A 13,220-nucleotide genomic window follows, 5' to 3' on the forward strand; every position below is an offset into this window, starting at 1 on the left:
CCATTACCTACGTGGAATATTTCAGTACGCAAAATTGTAGGTATTTCTTTATCACCGGGAGGATCAACGTTAGCCAGATTTTAAGGCATTTCCTCATTAACATTAGCAATTAATGGCGGGAGGAGCAATTGGTGAAGACATAATAGAAATTTGAAGGAAGGACTCAAAAGAATTTTTTTGGTATTTTATTTTTAAGGAAACTAATTAAAATAAATGGCAAATAAAACAAGTAAATGATAAATGTGTGCAAAGGGACCTGTACTCCTTCACGTGACGTCTCCCCGGCAACGGCACTAGAAATTATTCTTGGTGCTTGTAGATAATGTCGAGATTTCCCTGTAGAGGACGCGTGATGTTGCACAGTAGCGAAGTATCCCCCCAGTTAAGAAACAAGGTTTTTCGAACCAGTAGGGGACTACACAAGAAACCTATAAGTAGTACATGCACACACACAAAGAAAATACTCGTACCCAATGAATGCAAGGGGGCTGTCAATCCCCTCGTTCCCGTTAAATACAAGGGTCAAGCCTGATAGTGGTAGATAGATAAATTGCAAATAAAATAAAAGATAATAAAATGCAGCAAGGTAGTTTGAGGATTTTAGTAAATATAAAGTGAATGGGTCCGGGGGCCATAGCATCACTAGAAGCATCTCTCTCATAAGCATAATAAGATGATGGGTAGACAAATTACTGTTGGGCAATTGATAGAAAAGCGCATAGTTATGACGATATTCATGGCATGATGAATTACATAGGCATTACGTCTGTGACAAGTAGACCAAAATGATTATGCATCTACTACTATCACTCCACCCTTTAACTGCTATCCAGCATGCATCTTGAGGTATTAAGTTCATAACAACAAGGGTAATGCTTGGAGGAGGATGACATAATGCAGACAAAGTAATACCAATTAATATGGTCGAACCCCATCGTTTTAGACTTAGTAGCAACAATACAAGTACGTGCCTCGCTACCCCTTCTATCACTGGGTGAGGACACCACACTAGTAGAAAAGGGGGCTTTGGTTCAGGCCGGGTCAGCCCATTAGTCCCGGTTCAGTCCAGAACCGGGACCCATGGCGGCATTGGTCCCGGTTCATGAGCCCAGGGGCCGGCCGGGCCACGTGGGCCATTGGTCCCGGTTCGTCTGGACCTTTTGGTCCCGGTTGGTGGGACGAACCGGGACCAATGGGCCTGGCTCGTGGCCCACCAGCATTGGTCCCGGTTGGTGGTTTGAACCGGGACCAATGCCTGCCCTTTAGTCCCAGTTCATGCCACGAACCGGGACCAATGATGGTGCCTATATATACCCCTCGCCCGCGAGCAGAGCACTCCAATGCTCTGTTTTTCTCTGACCGGCGAGGGGAGGGCTTTGTGGTGCTCTAGCTCACCTCCTATGCACATGAGGTGTTCGATGAAATGCCCGAGCCACACTAGTTAAGCTTTCTCCTCTCGAAGCTCGACCTCAAAGCTCCATTTTCCTCGAGATTTGTCTAGGTTTAGCGGCCCGTCACGTCCCATTCCCGTCTTCACCGCTGTCGATCGCCCGCGCCGATCTCGTCGCCGGCACCACCGTGGTGAGCCTCTTGTTCTTATCTTCTTTCTGAAAGAAAAAAAATTCTTACTTTAGATAGATACTTGTCTAATTTTTTTTACTATTTTATTGCTTGTTATTATATAGTGCGATGGTTTTGGTATCCGCCCCCATCGGCCCTCGTCCTATCTATGATTCGGATGTGGTATATATTATCTTTATAACTATTGGTTCATTTATTGTTTTTGAAAATTATGCCGACCAACGTGACATAGATTTTATTTAACTAGGAGGTATGTGAACCGAAAATTCCAACCGACCCTATTGTCGAGAGGTTAAATTTAGTTGAAGAAGAAAACAATTTCTTGAAGGAAAAAATAAAAAAATTAAGGAGGAGAAGATGATATTGGAGTTGCATGTTGCGGATGTCGTCGATGATCACAAGATCAAGATGGATGCAATGGGCTTGAAGATTAGAAAGATTAGAAAATATGACATTCATACCGAGGCTTGGTATCATTATGCCGTTGGATCAATTGTTACCTTGGTTGCGATTATGATCGCATTTGTTTTCGCATTGAAATGTTTTACATAGTTTCAATCTATGGTTTAATTAATTAGATGCTCTGGAGAGCTATATGTTGTTAGATGAGAACTATGTATGTACTTTGGTTTTAATGTGATGATGAACTTCTATTAATTTGGTAACTTAATTATCTATTCATGATGTTCTGTAATGGTTTTTGACACACTTAATTATATATAACTAGTCGTCAACCCGTGCCTCTGCATGGGCTAGCACTTTCTAATACTTGATATATTGAATTTTTTGTTCCGATGCAAATATTTTGACAATAATAAGATGTTTAAAGACGACATGCAATATTTTTTTTCATCACTTTTTAAATGTTCAAACGTGTCACTATGATATATATACACATTATTCGCATGTCATTGCAAGATATCTCAGAGTATAGGCATCGTAATAATGACTAAATCTTAAGGAATATAAGTAATATGTGCATATTTTATTTAGTTATAACCTATAAGTTTCGTAAATAAAATACCCTGTAGTAGGATATGTTATCATTTTGACATGAAAGAATACAAAGTTTGAACTTAGGGTTTATTGATAAAAAAAGAACACATAAGATAGCATTTTAAAAAGTTTTACCATAAACCTACCCTTAAAATGGATTATTTTTATTTTCTTTAATATGTATATGTGGAATATATTTTTTGATATTGCGTGAAGTTAAAAACTTTCAAAATATTATGGGCACAAAAATGATACTCCTAAAAGATTATTTCTGATAAAATCACGACACTATTTTGGGACGGGGGAAGTAGCATTTTGGAGCACTTATTTTTCTAGACGTTCGCCGGACGTTCCATAATGAAATTTTGCATGTAGTTACAAAAGCTAAGCAATGTTTATTGTAAAAACAATTCAGAATATTTTGAATTTGTTTCTATTTTTGGGAATTTTCCTTACAAAGTAGAAGCATTTGAGCTTGATATATATTAGAATTGCACTTTTGAGACTACTTCACTCGCAAAATAATGTGTACATATATTTCTCTATTTAATGTTTATTAGACCGAGTATTCTACTTCGTGGGGTAGAATAATTCACCTATGACTATACGTACAACTTTTGTTAAATTGTATCATGAAGAAAATTATGATAATTTCTTAGAAAATATGTCAACAAAAATTTACGCCATACTGCGACTTTCAATATTAACTATCACTTTATAATAGAAATATTAGTTCGAAGACACAGTATGGACTCTCGTCATAAAGATGGAGTAACACATTTGAATTCCATACTATGTATGAATGTAAGAATTGGATATTCATAACTCTTCTTGTAAATTATTAAACTCAAGACAAAATAAGCACCATATATAAATCCATATTGTAGGACAACTGTTGAACCTTCCGATCAGTTTAGCCAACTGCATCATGCGTCACTTCACATATGAAGTCGTCAGATGTAGCTGACGCAGCACATCCTATATGGATACTGGCATGAAGCCGGCGCTTGGTGACGTATAGTATAAGGGTTGGTAGACACTCGTGACGCCCCAAAGCTTCACTTTTTATATCAAGATGTCGACTCATGATGGCTCCATAGACACTGAGCTAGTTTCTTCTGCAAGGTCGCAAGAAATAAATTAGATAGAGACCCTACACACGTACGTATAGATACCCGGATTGGAAGCTACACAAAATTCTATTTGTTAGATAGAGGCACCACACACGTACTTATAGATACCCAACTTGGAAGTTATATGAAGCTCTGTTTTTTTAGACGTAACTCTATTTAATTGATGTTATCCAGCCAAGCGTGTAGCATTAGGACTCTCTCTCTGTCTCTCTCTGTCTCTCTCTCTTCAAAAAAAAGGAGGACTCAATAGTCCACGTTGCAAGCGGCTCCTTCTTTTGCCTTTGTACGTACAAATTTAGCATCACATCTGTTTAATCAGCAGAATATTTTATCATAGAGACGGCTTTTGGGATGTTTTTTTTCTTTACTTTTGTTTTATTATTAATTAACGTTGGATGTGTCACATGCGTCTTTTAGGGGACGTCCAGATCATTTGTGTTACGTATGTTTTCCTTTTATCCTGAGCGTAAATTCTACAATCCAACGGTGTATTTAATTTTAATGATGTGGATTAATGAGACGACTTGAAAGGTGCCTCCAATTAGTATATATATATATATATATATATATATATATATATATATATATATATATAAGGGAAAACTTTGTTTTTGCCAATTTTGCTTATGCCACTCCAGATTTTGACATATCATTTTTGCCACTCTTCGCTTTTGACAATACATCACAAATGCCATTCCATGGCGAAAATGATAATTTTTCATTTCACTTTTGCCACTCTTAGCTTTTGACAATGTATCATAATTGCCACTCTGGAAATTTTGCTTTTGCCACGGAATGGCAAAAGTGATATATTGTCAAAAGCTAAGAGTGGCAAAAGTGAAATGTCAAATTATAGAGTGGCATAAGCAAAGTTGGCAAAAACTAGAGTGGCAAAAACAAAGTTTTCCCTAAATATAAGATAAGATGCACGCAGATGAACTGGCAATGGATGTACGGTGACAGACACACCTCTGAGTACATTAAGGGCGTGCATGATTTTCTCGAAGTGGCTGAGGCAAACAAGCAGAATGGTTTTATGTGTTGTACATGCCCTAAATGTGGGAATACGAAGTCTTACTCTGATCAGAAAATCCTTCACACCCACCTGCTTTACAAGGGTTTCATGCCACACTATAATGTTTGGACGAGGCACGGAGAAATAGGGGTTATGATGGAAGACGGCGAAGAAGAAGAGGACGATGACAACTATGTGCCCCTTGAATACGGTGATGCTGCAACGGGGGAAGCTGCTGAAGATCAAGAGGAACCAGACGACGATGTGCCCCCTGAATATGGTGATGCTGCAACAGGGGAAGCTGCTGAAGATCAAGAGGAACCAGACGATGTGCCCGATGATGATGATGCAAGGATGCAATGCGAAAGTCAAAAGGAGAAGCTGAAGTTCGATCGCATGTTAGAGGATCACAAAAAGGGGTTGTACCCCAATTGCGAAGATGGCAACACAAAGCTCGGTACCGTACTGGAATTGCTGCAGTGGAAGGCAGAGAATGCTATGCCTGACAAAGGATTTGAGAAGCTACTGAAAATATTGAAGAAGAAGCTTCCAAGGGATAACGAATTGCCCGATAGTACATACGCAGCAAAGAAGGTCGTATGCCCTCTAGGATTGGAGGTGCAGAAGATACATGCATGCCCTAATGACTGCATCATCTACCGCGGTGCGTACAAGGATCTAAACGCATGCCCGGTATGCGGTGCATTGCGGTATAAGATCAGACGAGATGACCCTGGTGATGTTGACGGCGAGCCCCCCAGGAAGAGGGTTCCTGCGAAGGTGATGTGGTATGCTCCTATAATACCACGGTTGAAACGTCTGTTCAAAAACGAAGAGCATGCCAAGTTGATGCGATGGCACAGTGAGGACCGTAAGAAAGACTGGAAGTTGAGAGCACCCGCTGACGGGTCGCAGTGGAGAAAAATCGAGAGAAAGTACTGGGCTGAGTTTGCAAGTGACCCAAGGAACGTATGGTTTGGTTTAAGCGCGGATGGCATTAATCCTTTCGGGGAGCAGAGCAGCAATCATAGCACCTGGCCCGTTACTCTATGTATGTATAACCTTCCTCCTTGGATGTGCATGAAGCGGAAGTTCATTACGATGCCAGTTCTCATCCAAGGCCCTAAGCAACCCGGCAACGACATTGATGTGTACCTAAGGCCATTAGTTGAAGAACTTTTACAACTGTGGAATGGAAACGGTGTACGTACGTGGGATGAGCACAAACAGGAGGAATTTAACCTGCACGGGTTGCTGTTCTGTTTGTAACCATAAACGATTGGCCCGCTCTTAGTAACCTTTCAGGACAGACAAACAAGGGATACCACGCATGCACGCACTGTTTAGATGAAACTGAAAGTATATACCTGGACAAATGCAGGAAGAATGTGTACCTGGGCCATCGTCGATTTCTTCTGACCAACCATCAATGTCGAAAGAAAGGCAAGCATTTCAAAGGCGAGGCAGATCACCGGAAGAAGCCCGGCATGCGTACCGGTGATCACGTACTTGCTATGGTCAATGATTTACACGTAATCTTTGGAAAGGGTCCCTGCGGACTAGCTTTTCCGAATGACGCTGAGGGACACGCACCCATGTGGAAGAAGAAATCTATATTTTGGGACCTACCCTACTGGAAAGACCTAGAGGTCCGCTCTTCAATCGACGTGATGCACGTGACGAAGAACCTTTGCGTGAACCTGCTAGGCTTCTTGGGCGTGTATGGGAAGACAAAAGATACACCTGAGGCACGGGAGGACCTGCAACGTTTGCACGAAAAAGACGGCATGCCTCCGAAGCAGTATGAAGGTCCTGCCAGCTACGCTCTTACGAAAGAAGAGAAAGAAATCTTCTTTGAATGCCTGCTCAGTATGAAGGTCCCGATTGGCTTCTCGTCGAATATAAAGGGAATAATAAATATGCCAGAGAAAAAGTTTCAGAACCTAAAGTCTCATGACTGCCACGTGATTATGACGCAACTGCTTCCGGTTGCATTGAGGGGGCTTCTACGGGAAAACGTCCGATTAGCCATTGTGAAGCTATGTGCATTCCTCAATGCAATATCTCAGAAGGTGATCGATCCAGAAATCGTACCAAGGCTAAGGTACCAATTCCCCCCTTTAGTCCCGGTTGGTGCCACCAACCGGGACCAAAGGCCTCTGTTTCCCGCCCTTTGGGCTGCCGAAAACTGACCTTTGGTCCCGGTTGGTGGCACCAACCGGGACTAAAGGGGGACATTGGTCCCGGTTGGTGCCCCGAACCGGGACCAATGGCTTTGCTATATAAGCAAACATTTAGCGTTTTTCATTTTCATCTCTGCAGTTGCCCGCGCCGACGCCGCCAACAGGCTGCCCGATTCAGCTCCGCCGACGCCGTCGCCGCCCCCGTCGCCGCTCGCGCCCCGCGCCGTCCCCACCCCGCGCCGCACCGATGCCGTCGCCGCGCGCCACCCCGCGTCGTCGCGGTCACCTCCCCGCGCCGCCTCGACGTTGTTGCCGCCCCGCGTCGCCCCGACGCCGTCGCCGCCCCACGCCGCCCCGACGCCGTCGCCGCCCCACGCCACCGCTGCCCCGACCTCGACGCCTCGATGCCACCGCTGCCCCGCGTCGCCCCGACGCCGTCCCCTGCCCCACGCGCCACCGCCTCTGCCTCAGGTCGGCCCCGACCTCGCCGTCGCCGACGCTGACCATAGTGAGCCCCCGCGCCCTGCCCTGCCCCCTGCCGCCACCACCGCCCATAGTGATGCTTTTTTGCATATATGTTGATGTATGGATATATGCTTTGTATGTATGTATGTATTTTTTCTATATATGTTCTCTGATTTAGTAAGTATTAGGTTAGTTTCATTTTTAGGAAAGTTTTATATATTTAGGAAGAGAAGGAATAGAAGGAAGAAGAAGGAAGAAGAAAAAGTTATATATATATATATATATGCAAAAGTTACATTTTTAGAAAAGTTTTATATATCTAGCTACGAAAGGATGAAGAAGAATAAGAATAAGAGGGAAAAGGAAAATAAGAAGAGGAATAAAGGAGAAGAAGAGGAGAAATAAATAAGAAGAGGAAAAAAGAAGAAAAAGAAGAGGAGAAGAAGAAAGGAATAGAGGAGAAGATGGCAGACCTATTCAGGAGGTGGAAGAATGAGTTGAAAATGTTTGTCGACAAAGAAAGTGTTGTCATATTGTATCATGATTGTTTTGAAAAAGTGTTGTCATTCGAGATATCTTATTATTACTCACTAGTTGATTATGCCACTAATATGAGTAAAGATGAGACCTAAATGTTATTGTGAGTGTGGTTAGTTCATAATCTTTGTTGAAAACCTGAATATTGGCTAGACATATTTGCAACAACAATATCAAACCAAGTTTGTAAAAGTTTTTCTTTGTCACTTTTAGTTTGTCAACTGAATTGCTTGAGGACAAGCAATGAATTAAACTTGGGGGAGTTGATATGTCTCCATCGTATCTGCTTTTCCAAACTCTTTTGCCCTTGTTTTGGACTCTAGTTTGCATGATTTGAATGGAACTAACCTGGACTGACGCTGTTTTCAGCTGAGTTGCCATGGTGTTATTTTTGTGCAGAAATCAAATTTCTTGGATTGACGTGAAAATTTACGGAGAATATTTTTGGAAAATATAAAAAATACTGGCAGAAAAATATACCAGAGGGGGCCACCCAGAGGCCAAAAGCTCTGGGGGCGCGCCTACCCCCCAAGGTGCGCCTCCCAGGTTTGTGGCCCCCCTGGACCGCCTACAACCCTAACTCCAACTCCATAATTCTGATTCGTAGAGAGAAGGATTCATTGCAGTTTTACGATACACAAATGCCGTCACCCCCTGTTCTTCATCGGGAGGGCTGATCTGGAGTCCGTTCGGGGCTCTAGAGAGTGGAATCCGTCGCCTTCGTCATCATCAACCTTGCTCCATCACCAATTTCATAATGCTCGTCACCGGGACTGAGTAATTCCTTCGTATGCTTGGTGAACGGCGATGGGTTGGATGAGATTTATCATGTAATCGAGTTAGTTTTATTAGGGTTTGATCCCTAGTATCCACTATGTTCTGAGATTGTTATTGCTATGAGTAATGCTTGTCACTACGGCCCGAGTGCCATGAATTCAGATATGAACCCTTTATGTTTCCATGAATATATTTTTGTTCTTGATCCGATCTTGCAAGTTATACACACCTATTACGTGTTATGATCTACATACCCCAAAGTGACAATAATTGGGATTCTTTCCTGTGATTACCGTAGTTTGAGGAGTTCATGTATTCACTAAGTGCTAATGCTTTGTTCCGGTTCTCTATTAAAATGAGGCATTAATATCCCTTAGTTTCCATTAGGACCCCACTGCCATGGGAGGGTAGGACAAAAGATGGCATGCAAGTTCTTTTCCATAAGCACGTATGACTATGTACGGAATACATGCCCACATTACATTGATGAATTGGAGCTAGTTATGTGTCACCCTAGATTATGACAGCTACATGATGAACATCATCCGACACAATTATCATCACCAATCACATATTGATCTTGGCTTAGTTAATTTCGTTGATGTTGCTATTAAGATTACTACAAAACTGCTCTTGTTACTTTTGCCACCGTTACCGTTACTTCCATACTACTTTGCTACAAAATACTTTGCTGCAGATATTAAGTCTTTCAGGTGTTGTTGAACTGACAACTCAACTGCTAATACCCATGAATATTCTTTGGCTCCCCTTGTGTCGAATCAATAAATTTGGGTTGAATATTCTACACTCTAAAATTGTTCCAATCCCCTATACTTGTGGGTTATCAGTGATCCAGAGAACTCGCCATGTATGTTATGTACTTTTTGTAGTTCTTGTTTCTGAAATAAGTAGTTCTCTTGTATTGTTTCTGAAACTAATTGGAATGTGCCTTTTTGTCAGGACATCCCAACCTTCGCATATGCCTAAAAAGATGAACACACAAATCCGAATGGTCGTGAAACTCCTCTATGGGTTACTAAACCATCCAATCTCATCCATGAATGGCTAAGTTCAATGACTACAATAGAGGAGCTAGAAAATCTGTATGGCATACACATCGTCTTTGTCTCCACTTTTGTTGTCAAGTTCAAGGGAATGTGTGGTGAAGAAAAAGTTGTCCTACAATGGTACTGCTATCACTCCTGTGTGTTTTGATGGGATGATAGTGAGTTGTACCTCCTCCCTTGTTTTGCTTTCTAATCAATATCCTCATTGTACGTATGTCTCAATGTTTTTCCTCTGTCAAAATTTGATATTTTGTTCCAAAGCGGGTAGGCATCTGTCTGCAATCAAACAAGACAACATTGATTAGTACAATCACTAGGTACTGTTGATTTTTAATTCTGTAAAGGAGAAATTACCCAAAACCATCGGATCACAATGTCGGCCACCGTCTCGCACAAGACACCGTCGACCCTCTCCCCTGGCTGGGCCGGGGCAGCCACGTACAACTCCCAGCTCAATGCTAGTTGTGGAACCTGACCCTGCCCGTGCAACGTGACCCACCCCGGGATGTGGTGCCGGCAAAGCACACCAAGGACCTGGTTGGGCCTGCGGACACCGGGGCCGTATTTCCAACCCCTGCAGTATGACAAGGCCAACATATTAGATATTAATTTGAAGAAACATGAAGGACAAAGGTTAAAAAAGAGTAAATGCACTTACTTCTCCCCGTTAGGCTCAATTAACCACCTGTGATCGTGGGTCGTCGACACAGGAGAGAGCTTCATACCACCACGCTAGTAGACCTTCTTGCCCCCCTGAACCAGCTCACCCTCGCTATCGTCAGAAAAGGTGTCCTCACCACCAGCATGTCCACTCACTACTAGGGAAAACCCTAGCAGTAGCGCTGATTTTGTGCTCACTAGTAGCGCGGGTAGGCGCGCTACTAATAAGGTGCTACAGCTATTGCTTAGCAGTAACGTGTGCCCACACGCGCTACTGCTAGGACAAGTAGCTGCAGCGTTTGTTCAATCCCACGCTACTGCTAATGTAACTACTGGCAGCGCGTTTTCTGTCCATCGCTACTAGTATTCTTTTTTTATTTTTTATTTTTAGTGTATTTATGCGCCGTCGTACAAATATTGGTACAATACCAGTTATGAGATTTACATCATTATGTCCATAACAGTGTGTCAAATGAAGGTGGATTAGTTTCAAGTGGAGGCGATATGTGGTGCATGTCAAAAGTATACTACAAATCCAAACTTGATCTAGTTTGGACTAGTAGTACTTTTGATGTGCACCACATGTTGCCTCCACTTGAATCTAATCCGCCAACACAAGCTATTTAATCATCATCATAGTCATTACCACCAACATTAGCTATTTAATCATCATAGTCATAGTGTAGCACACATCATCATCTTCAAACTCTCATTCTAGCTAGCTAATCACCATCAACACTAGCTAATAATAATCATCATAGTCATTACCACCAACACTAGCTATTTTATCATCATAGTAATAGTGTAGCACATCATCATCCTCAAAGTTATTTCTAGCTAGCTAATCACTCCTGCTGCTCTCTCTTAGGTAAAATAACATAAAACATGTGTAGCTCTCCTCCTTGATCAAATTGGAGCATGCAGATGAACCTGTCTCCTAATTGTGGGTAGCACATCTGTTTGCTGCCACCTAGTACTTCTCTGCGCTCCCCCGTCACATATTTGGTCCAGTCTTGCACTATTAAGCATTCATCGCTGATCTTGGATGCACTAAAGTAACATGTAGGATATCTTGGCCGTAAGCTAGTAATACTCATCGTACCTTTAGTCTCGATCCCATAAGGCACAACATTCATCGGGAGTCCCTGTTGAATAACATCGTATGGTAACATACTTAGCAATGAAGTTTAGCTTCACAAATAATGTATGGAAAAGATGCACTGAGGAAAAATAGTAAAAATCTTACCATCCTTCCTAAATAGATGTGATCGTAGTTCATTACGAACACTATTGGTCGCACGTTTTCAGTACTAACATTTCTAAGTGCAGGAAGAAAATTTGTCTTGACAGTATCAAGATCCTCAAGCCATGAAACATAATGACTTAGCTCCTCGCAGTTTAGTTCAGCCCCGGGACAGTAGTAGGTCCTGTCTACCAAGCGCTGAACATGTTTGCTTGCACCGAAATAAGCTGACAATACAAATTAGTTGTCAACTATTTTTGAATAAACAATATCAAAGACATAAATATGGTTGAGAAACTTACATAATGGTGTAACTGGAGGCGTCTGCACATCGACCCAAATGTCAGTATTACCTTCAATATCATCTTCTGGACGAATATCAAAGGTGATAACCATATCAGGCTCAAATGCATAAGTCTTGCATAGTGCTCGCCAAGTTTTGCATCCAAAATAGGTGTAGTCGTCTGAATTGTATAATTTTGCGTGGAATATATAACCATGTTCGGTCTTCAAGTAAACTTTCTTTACCTCCATAGTATGACTGAAACCTATCTTATCAAATACAAAAACTCTTGCATGGCAGGGGATACGCTAGTAGAATAGTAAAAAAATATAAGTTGAAGCAAATGAAGCAGATGTCATGCTTAATTACGAAAAAAGACTAGTCGTTGTGACTTACTGTATCCACTTCGAAGTTCTCGTCCAGCTTGATGCTGAAGCGCCTATCATCATCTAGGAAGATTCCGTCGCACAGGCCGCGCTCATCTTCGCAGTATTTGCAAATACCGAAATCCTTTTTGTCGTCAGACATTTCCTATGTTCATAGTTAAAACATTAATTGAAAATCGATCGAAGACAACTACCAGGATACTCAACACACAAATCCGGGGCACTCGATATTTCCTACATATTCTGGCAAAAGTCTTGCCAAAATTGACGGAAAAATCCGGCATGACCTTTGCTAAAATAGGACAATCGAGTGCCTGAAATTTGCCGGAACGAAAATGAATCAACACTCCGGCAAAACATAGGCCACTCAGAGGTGTAACCTGCAAACATGATCGGCCACTTGGATATTGAGCAACACAAGATATACATTTCAAAATATCTTATAGGACTCAAATTAGCATGCATTCAATAAGCAAAAGTAAATCATCTCATTCGTCCATACATCGTCAAAGATTATCACTAATACATCCCGAATAGTGTCATGCATATAACATCACTAGTACAACTAAAACCCTAGCACACGACGAGTATTGGCGCGGGCGGTGGACACCCACAGAGAAGGAACCATCACGGGATCATAGCTCCAGTGAGATCCATGGAGAACCTGCCAGGTATTAGAGAACCTGTGCTCCAACGCAAACAAGTAGCGACGGACGTGCGCGTCCTCCTCACTGACACGGTGACGCACCACCTCCGCGGAGTCCTCGAGCCTCTGGACCGTCACCCGCCCACGCGACCGCCACCAAAGAAGCTTCGGGTTAACGACAGGCTGGCTCCTCACCAACATGCGCCCCCCGGTAGGTAGTGCCTCCCAGTACCACCCCGGCGGAGCCC

At 42.4% G+C, this 13,220-nt stretch overlaps 1 protein-coding gene across 1 annotated transcript in view; it reads left to right on the plus strand.

Annotated features, from left to right (window-relative positions):
• LOC147988061 (E3 ubiquitin-protein ligase RING1-like) overlaps positions 1–13,220 on the plus strand; it is a 36,801-nt gene that overhangs the window by 9,815 nt on the left and 13,766 nt on the right. The window contains exon 2 of the mRNA XM_087542590.1: positions 7,048–7,229. Coding sequence (XP_087398716.1) covers positions 7,048–7,229 — 182 coding nt within the window. The remainder of the gene's footprint in view (positions 1–7,047; positions 7,230–13,220) is intronic.

This window comes from Triticum urartu, chromosome 2A (genome assembly GCF_056163025.1).
Source record: "Triticum urartu cultivar PI428250 chromosome 2A, HENAU_Tu73, whole genome shotgun sequence".
Classification (NCBI taxonomy): domain Eukaryota; kingdom Viridiplantae; phylum Streptophyta; class Magnoliopsida; order Poales; family Poaceae; genus Triticum; species Triticum urartu.